Genomic DNA, 25,063 nt, shown 5'->3' with positions numbered 1-25,063 from the left:
AGAAACTTTCCTGATCAGTGATTTGATGATGATTGATAAGGGCATTTTTGTCACGAGGCAAGCTATAGATGAAAGGAAGGACAGCTCTAAGGTTATTATTCTCACGCCACACATCATGATAGAAGTAAACATTTGCCCCCTTTCCCACTTGAAATGTTACAAATTGGAGAAATCATTCCATCCTTTCGTAATGAATATCCAAACTCTCACTCCATAGGGTCCCTTTTGTTGTGTGTTGTCCAATCATTGTGCTCAAGCCCATATTAGAAACAATAATATCGCACCAAAAGTATTCTTTCTCCTTCATGAACCTCCATAACCACTTCCTGAGGAGGGCTGTAGTGAAAGTGAGGGATTTCAACTCCAAACCTCCTGAACAAATGGATTGTTTGATCACTCCCCATCTGACCTGGTGATATTTGAATTCCTCCCCTAAGCTTCACCAAAGAAATCCTTTTTGAATTCCCTCTGATCTCCTAGCGACTGAGGCTAATAATGGAAGAAGGGACATGAAATAAACTAGAAGATTCGTTGAAGTGCTCATGATGAGGGTGAGTTTGCCTTCTTTTGATAAGAAATTTCTTTTCCATCCTACCAATCTCCTTTCAAACTTTTCAATAATAGGGTCCTACACTCCTTTGTCTTTGAATTTTGCTCCAAGAGGGGCGACTGAGTTAATTAGTGGGAAAATCCCATCTTGCAACCCAGAATGTGCTCACTTTTACCAAGGTTCACTTTCAGGCTTGAGACGACCTTAAACTGTAACAAAATGCAGCGGAGGTTGAGGATATGAAGGGGGTCATCTTTACAAAATATGATAGTATCATCTGTGAAAAGGAGACGAGAAACTTCTGTAAGCCTTCCATTTCTGCCCACCTTGAGACCTCTAAAGATCCCTCCTTCAGTAGCTTTCATCAGCATGAGGCTAGGCACCTCCATAATCAAAATAAACAGAAAAGGGGACAAGGGATCTCCTTGTCTCAAGCTTCTCGAGGAGCGAAAGAAATCAAAAGGGCAGCCATTTATGAGCATTGAGAAGCTTGGGATTTTGATGTATTGAGTAATGCAACTGCATTAGAGCTCCCCAAAGCCCTTTTTCCTGAGGAGATAAAAATGGAAATTCCAGTTGACATGATCAAATGCTTTCTCCATATCCAGTTAGCACACCATTTCCCTTTTCCTTCAGATAGGAATCCACCACCTCATTAGGAAATTTGCGGGACATTTGTTGAGGTGCATATATGCCATAGTAGTTTGATGCATAGTTGTCAAATCAAGATTCAAATCTTGAATTGAAATTCCAATTTCATGAATCGTGAATAAATCATTGAGAATCAAATCAAATTGTAAGATTTGGTACAAATTTTGAAAAATTGGTTCCAAATGACGCGCACACATGCACAACAAAACAAAATAGCAAAAAACATTGAAATTTCAACAAATATGGATCAATCATGTTGCTAATTGGAATGGCACTTGCCTTTGAAGCAAGTTTTGTAGGTCTAAATCCTACCATGATCTATTTAAAAGTTATGCGTATGCTTCTTTCAATAAACTCAAGAAAAATTAATAACAACTGAACTTTGTAGTTTTAATAAAAAAGTATCATTTTAATGCTTGGGATTTCTCTAACAACTTAAAGAAGAAGAAAAAGAAAAATAAAAACATAAACAAAAGTTACAAAACTGATTAAAATATAAAGAACAAATAAAAAATGAAACTTTGAAGGGAACTCAGCTCACAGCCCTACAGTATGTCAACTCTGGAGTCTGGACCTCTGGTTTTCTTCTCCAGATGTTGGCTTTCCTCTCCAAAGTCCCTTCTAACCTTCTCAGTGGCAGTCGGCAGACTTGCCACTCACAGAATGCAGATACAGAAAGAGCGAGGGGAAGAGGCAGAATAAGAGACCAAGAGTCTTTTCTTTGCTGTTTCCCAGGACAGAACTTATGTAAAAGGGTTTTAGAGTTTAATCGTGAGAAAAAAAATTAAAATACTTTTTAAATGGGTTTAAAAGGAGTTGGAGCTACCTGGAACCTGATATAGCTGAATCATGTGAATCACATGATTTGCTTCGATTCTGCAACTCATTCAGCTGAATCGATGATTCCTACGATTCAGGGTGTTTTCCGATTCATGTATACTATTTGACTGGAAGTTAACCTAAAATGATCTGAATTGTACGATTTTAACAGCTATGGTTTGATGGTTGCAGCATCACTCCATGCTGTCATGGATTTTAGCCCTGACACACCTTCATATGGTTTGCAGAAATCTCTCTGTTTTGCTTTGCATCCATTTGCCTTCCTTTCATTTCCTTTTTATAGGAAATTTTTAGATCTCTTTTCAACCTCCTTTTGGACAGACTTTGGAAGAAAAGGAGTTGTTGCCCAAAAGTCTTGTATGTTTTTCTTGCAGAGATTTTTTCTATCAGGAGATCACAGTCCTACTTGCTGTTTCTTTGGGTAACAAGGGGTACCCCTGGGCATCTTACTGGGAGTTGCCCCTCTGGGATTCGAAGTATTTGAACAGTATTTGAGTTCAGATTTTGTACTTTTAATGAATAAAAATTTAGAAATAGAAAATTTTAATACACAGATTTTATATCTCAGCTCAAAATAACAGCCTTATTTACTCATTACATTTCAAATAGAATGCGACCAAAGTATGAAACAAAGGATGTTACAATTTTCTTTAATCAAATTTAGGCTTGCTGCCCTACTTTGATATTCTGGCTCCGCCACTTACAAGTTGTGCTGGAAAGGTATACAGCTTCAAATTGAGAAAGTTAATCCATCATGTTCAAAGTTTTCAGTACTGCCAAAACACGGTCACCACTGCCGCCTTCTTTGTCACCAGAACATCTAGAAACAATCTAGTGCCATTGCTGCCATCCCTTGCTTCATTCAGCCCATTACACTGATTGTCTCTATCTGCCTCCATCACTGCTATGACAGCACCATCAGTAAGATATCACTACCACCTCCATCCATTAATGCCTCTAAACAAAATGCACCCCCCTTCCCAGGGCCTGCCCTCCACCCAAAGAGAGTTTTGAGTTTAACAATAGTGTAGGCTATGTATTTTGTATTTTTTAGTGTGACCAAAAATAAATTTTCTTCATGGCTTCATATGTACTCTCAAAAGCTTATTACTGCGTTTGGGAAGATCATTTTGGAGCATTGGATTTGGAATGTGCTGACATGAATACAGCTCAATAAACTTTATGGTAAGTTTTGTCCAAATACATTAAAACCCTAATCTAACACCTCAAATCCTTGTCTCTGAATGCAGTATTTATGTTATTGAGTTGGCAACACCAATCCTTCATTGCATTCGTGTCAGTTGGATGCCATATTTTTGCTTTAAGCACAATATTATGGGTCACTCTAATGCTAAATATGTCCTCAATCTTCCTGTCCTATTTTAGTGTCTCCAGACTTCACCACTTGTTATCTTATCTTATATGAATTACAAATGCAGGAATCTGTGTTTATCTCAAAAATGTCATCCCAACTAAACAGTATTTTATGCATGATTTTTTTTTAATTTGACCAGTATTATTTGCTAGGAAATTAGCTAATGAATTTGGTTGATTTGCAGAACATGATTACTGGGGCTGCCCAGATGGATGGCGGGATTCTGGTTGTCTCTGCCCCTGATGGGCCCATGCCGCAGACGAAGGAACACATCTTGCTAGCACGTCAGGTTGGTAGTGTAGTTAGAAGCTTGTTTAGCATAATAAGCTTGTACCCCTAGCATTTTCCTGTGTGTCCTGTGCTTTTAGAGTGCAGTTATGTGAGAACATTTTTTCTTGCATTGTACAGGTTGGTGTGCCATCACTAGTGTGTTTTCTAAATAAGGTTGATGCTATTGATGATCCAGAGTTACTAGAACTTGTGGAAATGGAGCTCCGTGGTAAGGTGACCATTTGAGTTAATATTTTTTGTTCATGCTTTTTGCTTGCTTGGATGACTACATAATATAAGTGTTTCACATGAGCTTGTATGTTTGGCAGAGCTTCTGAGCTTCTACAAATTCCCTGGGGATGAAATTCCTATCATTCGAGGCTCAGCTTTGTCAGCTTTACAGGGTACAAATGAAGAAATAGGGAAAAAAGCTATTTTAAAATTAATGGAAGCTGTGGATGAATACATTCCTGACCCTGTACGCCAACTTGACAAGCCATTCCTAATGCCAATTGAAGATGTTTTCTCTATCCAGGTAAGACATGTCTGTGGCAATGTATGTATCGAGCATTATTTTGGAGCAAGAAACTGGAATTTTTGCCCTCTGTCTCCATTCCTAGTTCTGCTTCATTGGCTTTGATCATCTGAACTTTTTATCAGGAATGTCATAAGGATCTTACATTTATTAATTTCTAATGCAAAATTCTTTATCTGTGCTTTTGCACTCAATCAGTTGATTCAGTTCTTGTGAAATAGTTGAGAACGAGTTATGGTACAGTAATGTTCTCTTGACGGTTTTAGATTTTGCCATGTCTTATGATTTGGTTATATTGAATACTGGCTTTATAAAAAGAGAAGAAAACTTAATAACTTTCAAGAGAGAGGCAAAATAATAGCCAAATAGATTTCTTCTTACCTAGGTAGGGGGATCCTCTATCATGTAAGAATTGTAAGGCTATCCTAGTTGAACGTTTGACTACACAACATAAGCGTTCTAGTATTAGATATATAACTATAAAATTGAAGAGAAAGAGCAACATAATGAAGGGAGAAAATATAGCAAAATTCAAAGATAAAATGATCAAAGAGAGTAATAGGACAATAGGGGTAAGAACACTATGTGGAATAGGATGGATAACTTCATCAAAAAGATGGCAAAATAGATTTTAGGTGAATTCAAAGGAAGATACTCGGGTAATAAAGAAAGTTGGTGGTTGTATTAAGATGTTCAAAAAGCCGTAAATACAAAAAGAAACTGGCATTAAACATGGCAAAATCGTTGAAATATAGAAAACCTTAAAAAGCATAAAGAAGCAAGAAAAAAAATGCAAAAAAGGTTATTAGACATAGAGATTATGATACTTTATATGCTAGACTAGATACAAAAGAAGGAGAAAGAGACTTATATAAACTTGCTAGATATAGAGGAATGAAATGTAAAGATTTAGGTATTGTAAAATGTATGAAGGACGAGAATGAAAATATCTTAACTACAGAAGAAAACATTGAAGAGAGGTGGTGGAGATACTTTAATAAGTTGGTTAATGAAAATTAAACTAGACGCTTGAACTTGGAAGTGATAAATGAGGAAAAGACTAAAATACGAGATTTATTCTCAAAATGAGAGTCATTGAAGTTAAGATGGCTTTAAAAAAAATGAAGACTAGGAAATCTATAGGACTGGATAACATATTAATTGAAGTTTGGAAATGTTCAGGGGATAAAGGAAATATATGGTTAATTAATCTATTCAACATTATTATAAAACCAAGAAATTGTTGGAGGAAGTTAATACCTTTATACAAAAATAAAAGCAATATTCAAAATTGTAATTACTATTGCAGAATTAAAATTATAAGTGTGGGAAATGGTAAATGCATAAAGAAAAAGACCAAAAATGAGGGTTTCAACTTTCAAAGAATCAATTTGGTTTAATTCTTAGGAGATATACAAGGGAAATTATTTATCTTTTAAGAAGATTAATGGAAAATTTTAGGGAAAAAGAGAGGGACTTGCATATATTTTTATTGACCTAGGGAAAGCCTATGATAAATTACCTATGGAAGTTCTTTGATGGGTTTTAGAAAAGAAGTGAGTGTGCAGTAGATATATTGAGATCATTGAGGATATGTATGATAGAGTATTGACTAGTGTTAGGACTGTAGGAGGAGAGTCCAGAGAATTTCCAATTACAATAAGTGTACATCAAGTTTCTACTTTGAGTCCTTATCATTATGCTTTACTGATTGATGAACTCCCTAGGAATATTCAAAATGAGATCCCTTGGTATATGTTGTTTGCAGATAATATTATCTTGATTGATGAAAGTAGGAGTGGGTCAGTAGAGTGAATCTTAGTTAGAACTTTGAAGAATTGTTTGAGTCTAAAGGTTTTAGGACAAGTAGAAATAAGATAGAATATATGAAATGTGATTTTAGTTACGTAAGGAGGAATGTTGGAGATAATATTAATCTTGATAATCAAGAAATTAATATTACTATTAGATTTCAATATGCAAGCAGAAGGAAAAATTGAAGAGGATGTGATATGTAGAGTTAAAGCAGGTTGGGTAAAATGGAGGAGTGCGTCAAGTGTGTTGTGGGATCGTAGAATACCCTTAAAATTAAAAGAAAAGTTCTATGAGATGGAGACGGCTATAAGGCCGGCCATGCTCTATGGATTAGAATGTTGGGCAATTAAGAAGCAACATGTACAAAAATTAAAAGTTGCCAATATGCGAATGTTAAGATAGATGAGTGGTATGCATAAGATAAATTAAGGAATAGACATATTCACAATAAACTAGGCATAGCACCGGTTAGAGACAAAATAAGGAAGGGGTGATTTAGACGGTTTGGACATTTGAAATGCAGGCTAAGTGGCGCACTTATGGGGAGCGAATTAGTTATTGCCTCTAATATTAAAAGGGTTCGGGTAGACTAAAAATAGATAGTGAGGAATGACTTAATACCTCTTAAGCTAGCGGAAGAAAATTCCCTCAATCGAGTGAATTGATGGAAAAGGATTTGTGTTGCCAACCCACCTAGTGGGAAGGCTCGCTGTTGTTGTTGTTTGTTGTTGTACCATCATGTCAATCATCTTCATTATGCCTCAATCTTGTGATTGTTCTCCAAAAATCTATTTATGTGATTCTTTTTCTTGAATTCCCTATATTTGTTGGCAATATGGTAAAAAATACCAAAAAATTATTTCCATTTTCACTTTTCTATATAATTACAAAAATACCACCTTGTAATCTAGTTCTCCGACATTTGTATTGAAAATTTGAAAGCAATAAATGATGTTTTCCCACTTTTTTATACAAATGTTGAAAAATTAAAAAACAAGGTGACATTTTTGTAATTTTTTTGAAAAATGAAAAATAGAACTCTTTTCCAAACATGCCCTAAGCCCCCCGTTTGGGAGCACTTTAAAAAAAGTGCTTATAGCACTTATCACTTAAAATAAGCACTTTTATTAGTGGTGCTTTTATAAAATCACTTTTTTGAGAACCTTTTAAGTGAATTTTGAGAAGCAATCTAAGATAGCTTTTCGGCCACTTATAAGTGACACTGTTCATAGGTGGGGTCAATTTTGTAAATATAAAAAAATTTGGTGGCTATTTTATAATTTTAAAAATACAGTATAAGACAATAATAAACTATTTTATTATGTATTATAATATATTAATTATTAATGAAACAAAATTCAATTATGGAATGAAGAAGAAAAACCATCTATTAATTTGAAATAATATTTACAATTAAAAATACTAATTTAATTAATAATATTATTTTAATATAAATTAATATAATAATCATATGTTATAAATATAAATTAAGAACAAGATTATTGTTAAGAAAAAAAATAATATTATATTATTTTTTGAATTAACAAAAATATTTAAGTATTAATTAAAAATAATAGTTAACATAATTATTAATTAAATTTTTAATTAAAAATTAACCATATATTATTTTACCATGCATTATAGCCTATTAATTATTAATAAAATATAATAAATTTTGGAATGAATAAAAAATTTAAATTAATGTTATATAAATTTAAAATTTTAATTTGGTTATTGATACTATATTTAACATAACATAATGTGATAATCATATGTTGTAAATATATATTAATTGTGAGATTATTGTGAATTAATAAATAAGAATATTATATTATTTTAGTTAATAGAAAATATTTAAATTTTAAATAGAAAATTAATATTATTATCATTTAAATTTAGTTATAAAAATATTATTTTTTTTTATTTTAAATATATTTAAAAATAATTATATATTATTTTACCATGTATTCTCGTGTATATTAGTTATTATAAGTCAATTCTAGATTGAACAAGAACTATTTATTAATTTAAATTAAAATTAATAAATAAAGTTTTTTAATTTAATTAATAATATTATTTTTATCATAATTTAATATGATAGTAATATGTTATTAAATAAACATTAATAAAAATATTATTGTTAATTAATAATAATAATATTATATTATTTTTAATAGAAAATATTAAATTTTAATCATAAATTCTTAAAATAGTTATTAATTGTTAATATAAAAATATTAATATTTGTAATATGAAATACATGGTTTTAAATCGCGGTTGCGGATAGCGTAACATAACGGTAATACGTGTAATGGGAAGTGGGAGTAGCGGATGTTACATAACGGGAAACGGGTGTAACAATCGTGAATTTTTTTGAAGCACACACAACCTTGTGCATATTAGCGTACTTGCATGTTTTAGGCTTTTAGCCCTTCTTAGAAAGAGTTTAAGTGTATTTTGGATCCTTTAGTTTGAGTTACTAAGTTATTTGGTAAGGGCAGCAAGTTTGCATTTGTTTAAACCACCATTGATAGAAAAATTACGTGTGTGTGTGTGTGTGTGTATTTATATTTCTCATTGTTCTTATTTGTGATATATTCTTATGTGTGCTAAATTAATTAATAGAACAAAGTACATTATACACTCCATTAATCTATTAGACACATAAGACATACGAATAATACAAATATAAAATAGCTAGAAAAGAAAGAAGGTTGAAGTAGAAAAATATAGAACATAAATATCGCATTACTGATATTATCAAAATAAAATATTTTCCTAACAAGTGAGTATTTTCAAATTGTTAATTGACGCATCTATTGTGAGTATTTAAAGAAATAGTAAATTTTGTATTATTGTCATCCTCATTATAATCTTTTCCCCCTCTCGCCACATGGTATATTGAGAATGATTTATGAAAGAGAGGGAAAAAGTGAGAAGAAAAAGTAAAAAATGAAATAAATTTTTTGATGTAACAATTCTGTAGCGGTTACGTAACAGCCGTAGCGGCCTTTACGTAACGGTTGCGGTCCGTAACGGTTGCTACGGCCATGATTTTTCTTCCCACCGATTTCCGATGTGTAACGGTATCGGCAACCCAAAAAACCGTTATGTAACGGTCGTGGCTGTTATTTAAAACCATGCTGAAATATGTTTAAAAATAATCATATAGTACCCTATAATAGAAGTATCCAAATACCACTTATTTTAACACAACCAAACACCACTTATAACTTTCAGCACTTTTCCAGTTCAATGCTTATTTTATCAACACTTATTAAATTCAATACTTTTTCTGAAAAGCTCTTCTGCATAAGTGGTTCCAAATGAACCCTAAATGTTTTAGATTGAGGACATTGTCTATGCCATTTTACTTTTAACCATTTCCATGGACTTTCTCTTGGTTATTTGCAAAAATAGTTTCTTTGGTGATGGTTGGCTTATTCAGCTTGAAAATTTTAATTATTTTTTAATTATTTTTAATTTTTTCTGTGACAAGGGACGTGGGACTGTTGCTACTGGCCGTGTTGAACAAGGAACTATTAAAGTTGGGGAAGAAGTTGAGATTTTGGGGTTAATGCAGGTGAATGTGAATCAAGATTTGGTATTTTTACTATTGTGCTGCATGCTTGTGCAATTCCTTGTGATGAGTTATCTGAGCTGATGATTTTATTTCAGAATCCATGCTTTAGGATTGGCTTTGACCTCTGATAGAACATTGTACCATACTATAGTTAGTTGGGCCTAACATTGATTTTTTCTTTGTAGGGTGGTCCTCTAAAAAGCACTGTGACTGGTGTTGAGATGTTCAAGAAAATACTAGATCATGGTGAAGTGAGTGCCTGATTTCAAACACTAAAGCTGCTGAAGCATTTTTAATGTAAGATATTTAACTATTGATGGATTGGTACATGTTACTAGGCTGGGGACAATGTGGGTCTTCTTCTACGTGGCCTTAAGCGGGAAGATGTGCAGCGAGGACAGGTAAGTGTAATCAATCAACCTGCAGAAAAAAATTACCTGTCCTGAAACCTGTAGCAAGATGTGGAACTTGCCTTCTTGGTTGCATAATCAGTTTTTTCCAAGTTTCAAAATGCAAATTTTCTTACTTTTATTGATCCATGAGTTTGTGTGGTGGTTTTATAGGAATTTGTTTGAAGCATGTTATATTTCTCAACACAATATATCAACCACCCATCAGCTTATGACAAATAAGAATAGTTCAATTTTTTTTCTAATTTTTTTTTTTGAATATTGTATATCAGTCCCCAATCAGTCTATGAGAGTTTAGAGTAGTACAATTTTTTTTGATGAAAAATAGTTTCTTTCCACTGTAACAATTGGTGTGCTATTCTACTCATAAAAGAACAAGCTAGTGGTGCATGATTGGTGAAAGAGAGGGAGAGGCTATTATGATTGTGTTGAAAAATTATTATGGAATAGAAGCCTGAGTTGATTCTTTAAAGGGTGTTCTGCTGTTTTATTCTGCAGGTAATTGCAAAGCCTGGTTCGTTGAAAACCTACAAGAAGTTTGAGGCAGAGATATATGTCCTCACTAAGGATGAAGGTGGGCGCCATACTGCATTTTTCTCGAACTACAGGCCTCAGTTTTATTTGAGGACTGCAGATGTCACTGGGAAAGTGGAATTGCCTGAAAGTGTCAAGATGGTTATGCCTGGGGACAATGTGACTGCAGTTTTTGAGCTAATTTCAGCTGTGCCTCTTGAAGCAGGTGTGTATAAATGAGTATTTTTTCTCCCAAAATTATTCCTCAAAGGTGGACTTAAAAATGCCATGACCATGCGTTTGGGTGCATGGGATTTTTTTCTTGAATTTGGATAAAACATATTACATAATTGTATCGACTTTCTTCCAAATCGACATAAACCCAAATCCAAGTCTCAAAATCGATGCTTCCAAACACTGCCTGATATTTTTTAATCATTCACAGATATAATAAACTTTTCAGTATATAGGTGATTTTATTAGCTGTAGTATGCATGATGGTAACTTGGGAAACCCTTCATCCTCGTGAGAATTAGATTATGAGTTTATTATGCTTTGCTAAAATGTAGACTGTTGTTATCTTAGTCTATTGCTTTTATATAAACATTTACCTCTTCATTTTTTTTGTGTATTGAACCTGCGTATGTTTTTTATGGCTTGCATGAAAGTGTGTTTACAACTGTGGTATGGTGACCCAGTGATATTGTTTGGGTGTGCCTGCTTGTAAGAAAACGTTGCTCATGAAGTTGCACTGTTGTCAAACATTCTGCAACTTAGCTGAAGGATTCTGTTTCTGTTCATCATTTATAAGAAGTGTTCAACCAGCTTGACATCGTTCTCTATTGTTCCACTAAAATTGCTAGGTTTTATCTTGATATTGGATTGTTTCCCCCATAATGGCTTGATTTATTGTGTGGCATTGATCCAACAGGACAAAGATTTGCCTTGCGAGAGGGAGGTAGAACAGTTGGTGCCGGGGTAGTTTCAAAGGTACTGAGCTGAGACTCAATCCCAGCATTCACAGGCCTGATCACCAGCCCCTTCGGCTGTCTTTTTCTGCACATTGGCAAAAGGGTGAGAAACATCTTGGGAATAGATGAGATGTGATAATTGCATAAACAGTGCACCCCTTGATGTGATATTTATTCCAGGCATTCACAACTGATGTTCTGAAAATGAGTAAATTAAAAGGGAAGATCTTCCATCTTTTTTCCCATAGTTGTTCATGATTGGTTGACAGTTTTGATTGTTTTTAAAGTACTCTGTGGTATAGTTGAATAATTTATGTTGAGTTCTATTGATTCTGGACTAACTGTTCATTGCTGCAACCACGGGAAGTGTATTGATTGTTATGGAAGTAGGATGTTGAATTTTTCTATCTGCATCTTTTTTAACCTAAAAGCAATTCCTTAAATGGCTGCAACTACATTATCACATATGGGGTTACATATGTTTTTGGAGAGGAGCTCGAGGAACTGCGTGGGTGCAAGAATATTCGTATGTCTTGTTCAAATATTTTCTTCATTCTATCTCCAAGGAGTTGGCAGCAATGATGTTTGGTTAGAAATATGGAATTTGGTGGGAACATAATAGCTTACAAAGGTAAAGGAGGTCTGCCAGGAATGAGGAATAGGTACATGGTAAAATTAAGGAATGCTCATATCTCTCAGATCTAATATTTGTGGTATCAACTTCTGCATGATTAGAGTTACTATTCCATCTCTTTTCGGCCAATCAAACATAACCTTATTTATCCAAGGTAGCATTAATTGGATGACAAAGAGGCCTTGGTGGCTTGGCATTGTTAAGGGAATTCATGGGGCCATGGTTTTAATTAAATAGTTTGCAGCATGCCAGTGATACATTAACGTCAAACTGGTGTATTACAGTGATTTTGTCAAGTGAGATACCCCCATGGCAGTATTTCTTCATCATCTGTGGGAGATTGCATTATAAAGAACATATGCATAAGCATCAATTGTACAATAAACCATCAGTAAATCTCATGAGAGGGTTATGTTGGCCAATATGAAATCTCCTTATCAATGAAAAATATCTATCGCTGATTCATGGTTCATTTGCAGGAATGCTCCTTTCACTTATGACAGCTATGACTAATGATTCCTCTCCATTCAAGGTTGGCCCAGGATATGAAATAGGAGGTCTATTATTATTAGGTTAATGCTAGAAAGTCACGAGAAAATTACCGGGTTGGTTTAGGTAGTAATTTCTGTTTTCAATTTTTCGTTTGTCACTAGGTGACAAAAAGAGTTATAACAATATGTTTGTTTATTACACTTATAGTTTCTATTATGTTGCCAATTTTCTACTAAAAATTAGTTGTCTATGGTGTTTTTTTTAAAAAAAATTTGTGCGCATTTTTTGAGCATCTAAAATTGATTTTTGTGAACTAAATAAATCATATATAAGCAAATTTAAATAAAATGACTAGGAATTCAAAAATGGAATTTAAGTATTTCTAGAAGTTTTTAAATTTAGGAAAATACTATCATTGAAAAAATAATTTAATGTTTTTCCAATGATTTGAATATTGTTTTTGGGGTACCAAACTTCAATTTTAAAAACATGATAATAAAATAAAATAATCGTAACGGAAAAATATATTTACCTCCTGGCTCGTTAAAAAGACAAGAACATCCTCTGAGGCTTTAAAAATCTCAAGGATCTCTCCTAAGATCTCAAAAGTTCCATAAGCCTTCCCGCACATTTGATTTTTTTGACACTTAGGAAAGTTTGTCTTTTTACCAAATATAAGGAGAGATCGATATTTTTTTTTTTTTTGGCAAATCTCCAAGGAGGTTTGTAGAATTTATGAAACCTTAGGGAAGGCCTCTTGAATTCTTGAAACTTGAAGGAATTTTTTAATTTTTATTATACTATTTTAATTTATATTCTTCTGTATTTTTACTACTTCAATCATATCTAAATTGTAATTGGTTGGAGGACAAAATGAACATGAGCTCAATTAGATTTTAGTTTGTTTTAGTTTTGAAATTATTAATCAAGTTGCTAGTTTTCAATTTTTAATTTCTGTTTTTGATTTGTCCAAGCGACTCGTAAGGAAGCTACAGATGACCAGTTTCACAAATTTAGGATAGAAATGGGAGAGAAAACCCTTCGCCTTCAGGCCATGAACATTCACAGAATGAACCAACATGGCAATGAGCTCCTTCAAATGGTAAACTGTAATACAGTTCGCTGACCTTCACTATCTTCTTGAAGGAAGAAGTGGCATTGAAATAAAAGGAACAATAATAACAATAAAATGCAGGAATAGCAGAGAGAGAGAGAGAGAGAGAGAGAGAGAAAGAGCTCTAGTTGTTGAGAACAATTTAATTTCCATGCACAAAACAACAGTGTACATGTTACAAACTTCTCATTTTAGTAGTTAACTAAGATAGCCTACATTATAGATATTCACATCCTAGTTACCAAAACACAACTGCAGCAAAACTAGTTGAACAGAGATCAGACTGCCTAAGCTCTTATGAATCTGCGGCAATGTCAAGGCCAGATTGTTTGATTTCAAACAATTTTTTATCATCTTGTACTATGTATGATTTAAACGATCATCTTTAGGCATGCATTTCAACCAACCCAACAGATCTCAAGCAATCCATCCAATCAAAATACTCAACCAGGGCATTTACAATCCACTCTCATAATCTCCCCCTCAGAACCTCTTGGACTGTTAAGCACCTGTTTAGTTGTGAAAAATAGTTTATTTTCTACTTTTTTTTTTTCATCTTTAAATAATTACAAAAATGTCATTTTGTATTTCAGTTTTCCATCATTTGTATAGAAAATTGGAATATATATATATATATATTACAGCTATTTTCCAAGTTTTTATGTAAATGTTGGACAATTAGAAAACAAAGTGGCATTTTTGTAATTTAAAAAAATTTGAAATAGAAGACTATAAACTATTTTTCACAACTAAAGTACTAAACAGGCTCTTATATTTCCTTGTATTTCCATTCTCTTACCTTGGTTCATGCAAGCCTCAGCACCACCACAGCCATCAATGCTGCAGCTCTAAAGAAAATTTCATTTAGACTTCTGTCCACTCTTCTCATCATTTCCTCTTCCTTCAAACTCATCTTGCTTGAATTCTTGCTGATACAGACAATTGTTTTCCTCAATCTATTTACTGCCCCAGAAAGCCAAAGCAGCCCAAAACCAAATCCAGTGTTAAGGAGTCTGGATGCACAGAAAGGTACCCTCCTGCAAGCTACCTTGCAAAAGATGGAGAAAATAACAGCGAGGCCAGTCCCAGCAATGCCAGCAGAAAACTGAGTCAGGAAATGAGATAGTTCAGGGCCAGATTTCTTCAGTGAAATGAATGCCATTTTCCCTTGCTGCCTCCTGTTCATCATTAAGGATAGAAGGCTCTCGCATGCATGGAAGTAATTCTCTCTGTAAAGATCCCTCTCCCTTCCAACTTTCCGAGTGCTTTTCTTTTTTGGTGCTGGCTTGAGCTTGATTTTCTGAGGACTGAAAGAGTAACATACATTAGCATACAAAAAGTGTCCCAAGTAGTCAGCTGAAAATCATGTGTTACGTGCATCCATAAATCCCATGAGTACTAAAATCTTTTAAAAGCATGTCAAATTCCCAGACTGCCAGCTTGGTAAAAATAAGCATATGTATAGGAAAAAAAATTAAACTAATGCTTGATTCAGTTCATGAAATGTGGAACACCAAAACTAGGTATACAAAAAATATATATTTTAAATATAATATTACATTCACTTACATTAAGCAGAATACATAACAAACAAACAAACAAACAAACAAAACCACGCCTTAGTCCCACTAAGTGGGGTCGGTTATATGGATCATTTTCCACCAATTTATGCGATCATAGACCATTTCTATTGATAGATTTAAGGAATATTAAATCCTTACTATCTCCTCTCAAGTTATTTTAAGTTTACCCCTGCCCCTTCACAGTAACTAAGTCACTCTTTCTCACAGGCGTACCATGTGACCTACATTGCAAGTGTCCATACCATCTGAGTCGTCCCTCCCTTATCTTGTCTTCTATAGGAGCTACGCCTAACTTACCACGAATATGTTCATTTCTTAATTTATCTTTCAATGTCATACCACTCATCCATCTAAACATTCTCATCTCGGCAACTTTTGCTTTTTGGATATTATGTTTCTTCGTCGCTCAACATTCCAATCCATATAACATAGTTAGTCTTATAGCTGTCTAATAGAACTTCCCTTTTAATTTTGAGGGTATTCTACGATCACATAGCACACTTGAAGCACTTCTCCATTTTACCCAACCTGCTTTAACTCTATGCATTACATCATCTTCAATTTCTCCTTCAGCTTACATAATAGATCCAAGGTATCGAAATCTACAAGTGCTATTTATTTCTTCATCATCAAGTTTAACTTTGTCTCTAATATTCCTCCTATTATTACTAAATTACATTTCATATATTTTGTCTTATTTCTACTTATCCTAAAGCCTCTAGATTCCAAAGTTTCTCTCCATAATTCTAACTCAGCCTCTACTACGTCCCTAGTTTCGTCAATTAATACAATATCATCTACAAACAACATATACCATGGAACCTCCTTTTGAATACTCTTAGTCAATTAGTCCATCACTAAAGCAAAAAGATAAGGACTCAAAGCAGATCCTTGATGTACACCTATGGTGATTGGAAATTCTCTAGTTTCTCCGTCTATAATCCTTACACTAGTTATTACTCCATCGTACATATCCTTAATGACATCTGTGTACCTAATACATTCACCCTTTTTTTCTAAAACTCACCATAGAACTTCCCTAGGTATCCTATCATATGCTTTCTCAAGGTTAATGAATATCATATGTAAGTTCCTCTTCTTTTCCCTAAACTTTTCCATTAATCTTCTTAAAAGATGAATAACTTCTGTGGTAGATCTCCCAGGCATAAAACCAAATTGATTTTTTGAGACCTTCGTTTCTAATCTTAATCTTTGTTTAATTACCCTTTCCCACAGTTTCATTGTATGACTCATAAGTTTAAATCCACGATAGTTATTACAATTTTGAATTTCTCTTTTATTTTTGTATATAGGTATTAAAGCGCTCTTCCTCCATTCATCTGACATTTTCTTAGTTTTTACAATTGTATTAAATAAATTAGTTAACCATATAATTCCGTTATCACCTAAGCATTTCCAAACTTCAATTGGGATGTTATCTAATCCCATAGCTTTCCCATTTTTCATCTTTTTAAGTGCAAACATTACTTCGTTAACTCTAATTTTGCGAATAAATCTAATATTTTTAGTCTTTTCCTCATTTGACAATTCTAAGTTTAAGTCTTCTATTTGGTTTTCATTAAACTACAATTCCACATGCAACAACCCAATTATTTTTACATTGTCACCTCTTTTTCCTATGTGCTTGAGCGCATAATTCAATGTCCATTTTATTCATTTATTTATTTTTTGGTAGAAAAAGAAGGGGAACCTTAGTGTAATGGTAGAGTTGTCACCATGTGACCTAGAGATCGAGGGTTTGAGGTGTGGAAAATGCTTCTTGCAAAAAGTGCAAGGTAAGACTGCCTACTATAGACCCATAGTAGTTTGCCCCTTCCACAAACCAGCATCCGCGAATGCTTTGTGCACCAGGCGACAGAAAAAAGAAGGAATTTCAGTGAAGAATAAAGAATGAACAAAAAGAAACATAAGATATCCTCCTATGAAGAGAAGAGAATAAAAAAAGACGTCCCTAGGTCACAAGGCTCCCCACTTTGTGAGGGTAGTGGGAGGATCGTCAGAGTGTATGCAGCCTTACCCCTGCTTCCTATGCAGAGAGGTTGTTTCTTTGGACTTAAAATCTGTGACCAATTGGTCACACAGGAGCAATCTTACCATTGATCAAGGCCCACCCTCTATGAAGAGAAGAGAAAAATGAAGGAAAAAGTAAAATGAAAATAACAATCACGCTGTAAATCTGAAATACATCCTCTAAGACAACCAGCTGCCAAAGCCCACAATGAAGCCATATGCTAAATCCTATCCCAGAGCATAGATCAAGACATCTTAGAACAACCATTACATTTTTCAACTAAAAGTCTCATTTCTTGACCATATGAAGCCTGTGTCTTCCCAAACTATATCCTTACCCCCACATTGGAAAAACTTTGAGGTACAAAGCTCTGCATTGTCTCTCAAAATTTTTAATTTTTAATCTCCTAAATAATTTTCTTATTCACATTACCATCCCTTCTCATTCGCATTAGAATTTAAATAAATGGAGGCAAGGTAAACAACAAGTCAGTCTCTCAATTTCCAAGGAAACCCAACCTCAATGAGAAAAATCCTCTCTCCAACTACACAACCATCTTGACTTCTTGAGGCAAAACTAGAATTTATTTTCAGAGATCTAGGCCACGCACTACTTTGCCTAGAGTAAAGAGATTGTAGGCCTTTCCATATTTTAGGCTAGGTAAAGCCCTCTATATCAATTTTATGTTGTGACTTGTAAATTAAATTTCATTACTAACAAATAGGAGATAAGAGTAATAACATGATTGGAAGTGATGAGAATCTGCATTCGCGAGTATATTTAGCCAGGTTCAGATTAAGATGGCAGCCCAGCGCTTATGGCAGCAGCAATTTCACTGCTCATATTGACTAGGTTCCACGTTCACAACTATGCTACGCCTGCAAATCTCTAAATCATGTCAAAAAAATGTCCAAATGAAGTGTAAACTTACTGGGAACAGCATGAGAAACTAATGGAAAAGAAACCAAAAAAATAAGAAACCAAATTATCATATTTCAGGAAGGATGAAGAAATTTGTTAAAATAAAAAACTGAATTATTCTAGAAATGACTTGGAGAAATTGAGCAAAATGAGGTGAGGTATGCATTGCATTTCTATGAAGCTTCCAAGGCCATTAACGACTCCCAATCATTAATAATAATAAAAAAATCCATTGCATTTCACAAATATTTCCCTGGAGAAGCACCAAAAATGTTGAGGATGTTGGTAAAATGAAATCATATCGAACATCTTTTTTACTGATATTCTAATGAATCTAATTCAGAACTTTATTCTAACTGATGTGGTTACTGCATTCTAATTCCTTTAGATGAGCCCATCAAGCTTGGTCAAGTGAAAATTTGTCCTTACAGCGCACATTATTATTATTATTACAACAAAAAAATAAAAATAAAGGGTTAAACCCTGCTATTGTGGATTTTTCTCAGCAGAAAAATGTACCCAAAAACAGCTAGTGTGATGATTATACTAAATTGAGTTGAATAAATATTGTTTGAGTTGGAAAAAAAATTGTGTGAATTCAAAAAGAATGTATAAATCACATGGTTAAAAATCATTCCACTCATGCTACTAACAGTTTCCAATTCAAAAATATATATCAAATCACAGTTTTGTCCCAATTGCTCAAATCATGATGTTTTTGTTGAACTCTAGACAAACAGGATGGAGCTTGAGAAAATGAATCAAGGATATACTTCTCTTATGCAGTTAGATTAAATATTACATCTTAAATTAGTCAAATTATCAATTATAATCTTCAATGATTTTTTTTTTTATTCATTTCTGAGGAACTGTGAGAATCATTTCGTAGCCTTTTTTCCCCTTCTCTAAATAGCCAAAGAAATCCTATTTTGCTTTTTTGTTTTTTTTTTTTTAAGCTGCATCTTAGGATCTCCAATTCTCCATCTACTTGAACATACAATTCAAACAACTTGAAACTTGGGATAGTATTTTAGTAAGAGGTTGAGAAATCAGAAACAGCACAACCTAATATTTTATGTTAAAGAATGGATAATTGAATACACATCCAAATCCCAGCTATGCAAATGCAGGATAATGATAAGTGCAGGTGAAATGTCAGAGTGAAAAATGTCTGAAAACAACTTCTGAATGGGTTTGGGTTCTGTTAGATACCTCTTTAAAGGAGCAATTTTCACAGCTTCAAGCTTCAGTGAAGACCCATGAATATTTCCCAATTCTTCATTACTATCAAACCTGTTCAATGTAATAATGACAGTCGGGTGGTTTAAGAAGTTAACAATTGTAATGATTTGACATATAAATCAGACCCATAAGAAATGAAAAGTAAAGGTACAGACTGAACCTTGACAAACATTATCATGGCAACCATTTTTATCATTCTTTCTGCATTTTTTGCTCCTTCAATTACATAATCAAAAAGTAACAATGCATCTAGACAGTAAATGTAGCATAAATAAGAATGTTAAGATGGATGAATTGAGTAACTTCAAAAGATACAGGAATGAACACATCAGTGGCAAGCTAGGAATAAAGGTAGATAAGATGGTCTGAGCACTTACAACATAGACTAATTAACTAAATAATGTTCCTATGAGAAAGAGTGATATGGTTGATGTTAGAAGTTGTGGCTTTATGCGGGGGGAGGGATAGACCTAAAATAACTTGGGTTGGGTAGTAATAAATTAAAAAAATTCCAACTTTCTAAGGATGCTCCTAGATTGTGCAAAATGGTGGAAAAGGATACATAAAGCCAATCCCACCATGTGGGACTTAGGCTTAATTATTGTTCTACTCAGAAATTCAAGTTACTTTTAGTTCATAGAATAGCTATTTTTAGGTAAAGGATGGAATACAACGAGAATGTAATTAAAAAAAACCTGTACAGGACGTAATAATTTAGAAGTTACTCATGTAACAGTTTATGTTCTGCCATCTAACATGGAATAGGAAAGGAATAGATATTCCCATGGTGAAATTTGGGAATAGTTATTCCTTGTTTATTCTTTATCTCAGATTCCTAAAAGTTTTTGTATTGTTTTTGTTTTATAGTGACAACAATTTTTTTTCCCCTTGTGTAAACTATCAAATTCTTTTATTGTAACCATCGTATTCTGTAGACATTTTGCAAACCAAATATAACCTCAACTGTTTAACAGTTTTGAAAGCACCACCAACAATTTGATCAATCAACATTACTATTTCAGTGAAGACCTAACAGGTCTTCCAAAAAAAGAAATGCTAACAACCAGCAAATTATGAACTAAAATAGCCTCATGTTTTTCTTTTTCCCTTTTTTTCACGGACTGGATGTTCTTTTTGATTGTGGCTATGGCCAATCCAAGCTACAGTTTGCAGATATAATAAATAGAATCAATGATTTAAAGCCATTTGCTAAACTTACTGGCGAAACCTATCACATTATCACATAACAAGAATCAATAATAAACATGAGATAGAAAATGAAATCTTCACACATTTTTAACATGCTGGATAGTGAAAGCACATTAAGACCATAAGATCATGAAAGTCTAATCTCACTCATAATAAATTTGATTCAAATAAAAAATGTCCTTAGTATCCATACCTGTCAAAATGTGGAACTAGAAGTGGCTGCTTTCTCCACTTAGTTGAGTTTTTTAAGTATAACTGGGTGACAATCAAAAGTAGATCCTTCATCTCACCCACAGTGCCTGTGAATAAGACTTGGCCATCTGAATGAAATTTCGTTTTTGTACCATAGGCCAAATCCCCAACAAAATCCAAAACAGACTTCTGGGCGTAAAATATATTAGGTGGGTAAATGAGGGAAGGTTTAGCATTGGGTTCTTGATAACTACATCCATGATCAGTACTAGCAAATGACTGGAAATGCATGTCAATTGTTAATGCCTGACTCCCCATCAAGTCAGACAGCAGAGATGCATCTAGTCCACTTTTCTCCACATCCCTTGAGCTAGACATAAGGAACTGCAAGATTTTTTCATGCCTTGTGCAGTGTTCAGCAATTCCCAAGCTAAACAAGACTGGGACCGGGTGAGTGTCTGCAACCAAAACATGGACAATCAGTTTTTTTTTTTTAAAAAAAAAAAAAAAAAACAAAAGAAGATATCATTAATATAAAGAGAATTTACAAGAGGGAGGATGAGAAATCTCCCGAGACAAACTGAGACATTCCAAGACTAAACAAAAAACATAAAAAATGGCCAAGAAAAAAATCATCCGGTCGATGTGTTCCTCCAATCACTTTGAAACTCCTGAAAGCTTGCCTCTTTAAAAAATCCATACTCAACACACCACAAAGAGGCCAAATACTATATTTTTTCCCAAACCAGCTTCTTGTATAATTTATCCCAGAAAATATCTGGGTATTACCTTCCATCCATAAACCCCATAATATTGATAAAACACCACACTTCCACAAAGTTGCCCTGTCCTTTCTTCTACCAAAGCCTGAGAAGGATATTTATAGGAAGTCTTCCCCTTCTTTCCCCTTATTTTTTTTTGCATGGGGAAAGGGCGGGGACTGGGGAGAGGAAAAATGAGATTTCAGCATTCTGCTGCTATAAAGGGGATAGCAAATATTGCCAAATCATTCACCCGTAATTCATTATTGGTGTTTCTATTACTTTTTTTTTTTCAGCCAAAGAAACCTCTGAGGGCATTTGAGATTACTCACAAAAATGAGTTTACCCAACCTATTGACTCGAAATAACTAACTTTTTTTCTTGGTCTAAGTAAGAAAAAGTAACTTCTTTGAATAAAATGTCACACAAGTGACTTTTTTTTTTATCAGTACACATAAATTTAGCTCAAATAAAAAAAGCCTGTGATCCCAAATACATGGGGTCTGCAGCCATTTAGCTCTACAGGCCTATAATATTTTTTTCATTAAGTTATATGCCATAATACCTTTTCTCAGGAACTTGACCATATCCCTTTTTATTTATTTGTCCTTGTACTCTTGTAGTACCATCAACAATCAGTACTCGATATCACTACACTGTCAATCTTATTTGCGCATAACAAAACCACCTAAGACAACTTTTCCCCGTCATGAATTTGTGCCAACCCTAGATTCACTCCCTTAGTCTCCTAGTGCTAAGTTTTCCATTTTACTTTAGCTACTCTTTCTAGTCATGCATCTAGCATTCTCATCTTGGCTTCAGTCTTTTGGCAAATGCATTTTCTTTGATAACCTCACAGTCTAATGTATAAAACTGAAAGAAATTATAACTAAAAGCTAGCAAACAGCTGACTGTATTCTGGAAAATGATATTTAATTATAATTATATTTTCACTCTGCAACGAATTCAGACAAATCATTTGTAAAAGAAGATAACATCAAAAATGGAAAAAAAATATATAAATTTATTACTTCAAATTACAAAACTTGATGTTTATACATGTTAACAGCAGGCTCATAATGAAGAGAGAGAGAGAGAGAGTTCAACAACAATTTATGATGAAACAAAACGTTAAGGAATATATAAACTGTGGAAATAAGAAATTCAACATAGAAAAGTGTAGTGTAAACCTTGAATGTTGATAAGCACAGGCATTCTGACAGTTGGGTCAATCTTGATAAGTTGGTTATGCTCTAATGGCCCACTCATGGTTTTCCAAGGTTCTTTGCATTGGTGTGGCCCCAGAGTGTGGGTTCCAGATCTAACCATCTCTTGCCTTGCTCCAGGACTCAGCCAAACAGGCTGGCAGTCCTGCATCAACGAAAAATAATAGGAATGCATCATTTTTAACACAGGCAATCAATTGAGATATAACCAAGGAAAAAAGTACCAGGATGTCAATACCAGTTTGTTGATTGAATGAAGCAAATTACTCACCTAAACAAACATAGACATAGAAACTAACCAATGAAAAAATATCTATTAAATTTTAATATGGTACAGTTCAAAGCAGAAAGTAATGAACTATAATTGAGATAAAAAATGCTATTATAACTATAACAACAAAATTGGTGCATAGAACCACATTGTTGAGAATTCCACTTGTCAGTTCGTCCGACATTGGAAAATTTGAGTGGATGATGGGTGCTTTATATACATGGTTGGGCTTAAGACCTAATAGGCTTAAACTTTTGGGTCAAGTTGGTGCTCACCCATGTGTATCAAGCCCACTCATGGGCTCCTCCAGTGCTAACAAGTGGTATTAGAGTTGACGGTCGTAACTCTGGGTGAGCGACATCGTAAAAAGTCGAGACGTGAAACTAATTCTCTTGACGTGCTAATAGTTGGAGGACTAAGCGTGTGACTGAGACCAATAAGGATCATCTAGGCTGGGGATAGATCCGAATAGGGTCAAGACGCGAGAGGTAGGATTGATTCGGAAGCACGTGGAATGCAATCCGACGTACGACATCCAGAGTAGCATGGATATTAAAAAAAAAAAAAAATCCAACAACCAAGCTGTAAATTAAAACACAATCACAATTCACAAACAGCAGGAAGAAAAAGAATATGGGAGCCAGTTTTATGCGAGGGAAAAACAAAAGCATAATTTACCAGAGAGACTGAGACGAACAGGTAATCTCAAGTAATTTTCATGTCAATCTGCCATCAAATCACATGGGGGTTGATAGTTTGAGACAAGATTCTATAAGAAACCAATTACATCATTATGATAAAGACTTTGATAAAATAAAAAATAAAATTGGAACTAATTACAACTAGCGGAGAACAAGGACTTGAGTGATCCATAAGAAATAGAATACCAAACATCAGTGAAAGACCCAAATCAAAATCATATACTCAAGTGGTAACAAGTAATATCAGCTTGCAGTTTAAATTCATTATGTTAAATTGCATTATGCATATTTTCAAAATAATCACACAATAATGAGTGTACAATCTTTGAAAGCCCTAAAAAAGTACAACAAAATAACTGACTGAAATCACCAGATAAAATGAACTCATTCAAAACCAGTTAGAACTACTACACGCAAAGTTTTAAACAAAACAGAATCAAAACATACGAAACAATCTCAATAGACGTATCAACACAAACAGATAAAATAAACTCAATAAACTTATGGAAAATCAAACATCAGTAGCAACACAGAACAATCCACAGACCTACCAGGACCCAATTGGAACTGCAACTTATAAATTCTTTTGAGAGAGAGAGAGAGAGAGAGAGAATTGCCAGACTAAATGAAAGAGAATCATGCGTGCGAATTAAATCTGCAGCACTACCTTGGTAACCCTACACATGCCCAGTTCGGGGTGGAAGACAAACCCAGGAAGGTAAGCATGACAAGCCATTAGACAGTCTATGACGATGCTTGAGGGTAACCCAGTCTAGAACACAAGCTCCTGAGGCTGAATCTCTCCTATTTTGTGAACCCGTCAAAACATCTTCTGCTTATCCATCGCCCGACTTCTAAAGCCATAGGTTTTTCATGGGTGATGGGATTTGGTTGGAGTATACAAAAACACATTGAAAAAAGTAAAATTTGATGGCACCCAGAAAATCAAAAAGAAAATAAGAAAATGGGATTTATGTGATCCATTGGGCACATCCAGAAATTTATGGCACGGGTTGCCCCTCAGAAGATTTATTTAAAAAATTTCTGGCATTTGAATATGTGGTGGTCTGCAGGGCTTTGAGAAACCTGGCTGGTTCAGAAATGGACAAAGAAGTTGTCATTTTGTTCATCTTACAATCATCTGTCTTTTCTTTTTCTTTTTTATTTTTTAT

At 34.0% G+C, this 25,063-nt stretch overlaps 2 protein-coding genes across 4 annotated transcripts in view; one reads left to right on the top strand and one right to left on the bottom strand.

The window, feature by feature from the left end:
* The window catches only part of LOC131154897 (elongation factor Tu, mitochondrial), a 30,635-nt gene extending 18,717 nt beyond the window's left edge, over positions 1-11,918 (top strand). Inside the window, exons 5-12 of the mRNA XM_058107709.1 lie at positions 3,601-3,705; positions 3,825-3,915; positions 4,016-4,221; positions 9,536-9,619; positions 9,805-9,870; positions 9,958-10,020; positions 10,528-10,768; positions 11,474-11,918. Coding sequence (XP_057963692.1) covers positions 3,601-3,705; positions 3,825-3,915; positions 4,016-4,221; positions 9,536-9,619; positions 9,805-9,870; positions 9,958-10,020; positions 10,528-10,768; positions 11,474-11,544 — 927 coding nt within the window. The 3' untranslated portion in view covers positions 11,545-11,918. The remainder of the gene's footprint in view (positions 1-3,600; positions 3,706-3,824; positions 3,916-4,015; positions 4,222-9,535; positions 9,620-9,804; positions 9,871-9,957; positions 10,021-10,527; positions 10,769-11,473) is intronic.
* Positions 11,919-13,881: 1,963 nt separating this feature from the next.
* LOC131154895 (uncharacterized) lies at positions 13,882-25,019 on the bottom strand. 3 transcript variants are annotated; one of them, XM_058107707.1, is made up of 7 exons: positions 24,559-24,695; positions 23,869-23,916; positions 23,158-23,190; positions 22,884-23,064; positions 20,934-21,390; positions 19,502-19,582; positions 13,882-15,060 (listed from the first exon to the last, which is right to left on the bottom strand). In XM_058107707.1, the coding sequence occupies exons 4-7, from the start codon at positions 23,020-23,022 to the stop codon at positions 14,559-14,561; spliced, it is 1,179 nt and encodes a 392-aa protein (XP_057963690.1). In that variant the 5' UTR covers positions 23,023-23,064; positions 23,158-23,190; positions 23,869-23,916; positions 24,559-24,695; the 3' UTR covers positions 13,882-14,558. The 3 variants fall into 3 exon arrangements, with proteins under 3 accessions (XP_057963690.1, XP_057963691.1, XP_057963689.1); XM_058107708.1 differs by lacking the exon at positions 23,158-23,190; XM_058107706.1 differs by lacking the exons at positions 23,158-23,190; positions 23,869-23,916 and having other exon boundaries at positions 24,559-25,019.
* Between the last annotated feature and the right edge of the window lie 44 nt (positions 25,020-25,063).

The sequence above is a fragment of the Malania oleifera genome, chromosome 5 (assembly GCF_029873635.1).
Source record: "Malania oleifera isolate guangnan ecotype guangnan chromosome 5, ASM2987363v1, whole genome shotgun sequence".
NCBI lineage: Eukaryota > Viridiplantae > Streptophyta > Magnoliopsida > Santalales > Ximeniaceae > Malania > Malania oleifera.
This window is presented reverse-complemented; position numbering and strand designations above follow the sequence as displayed.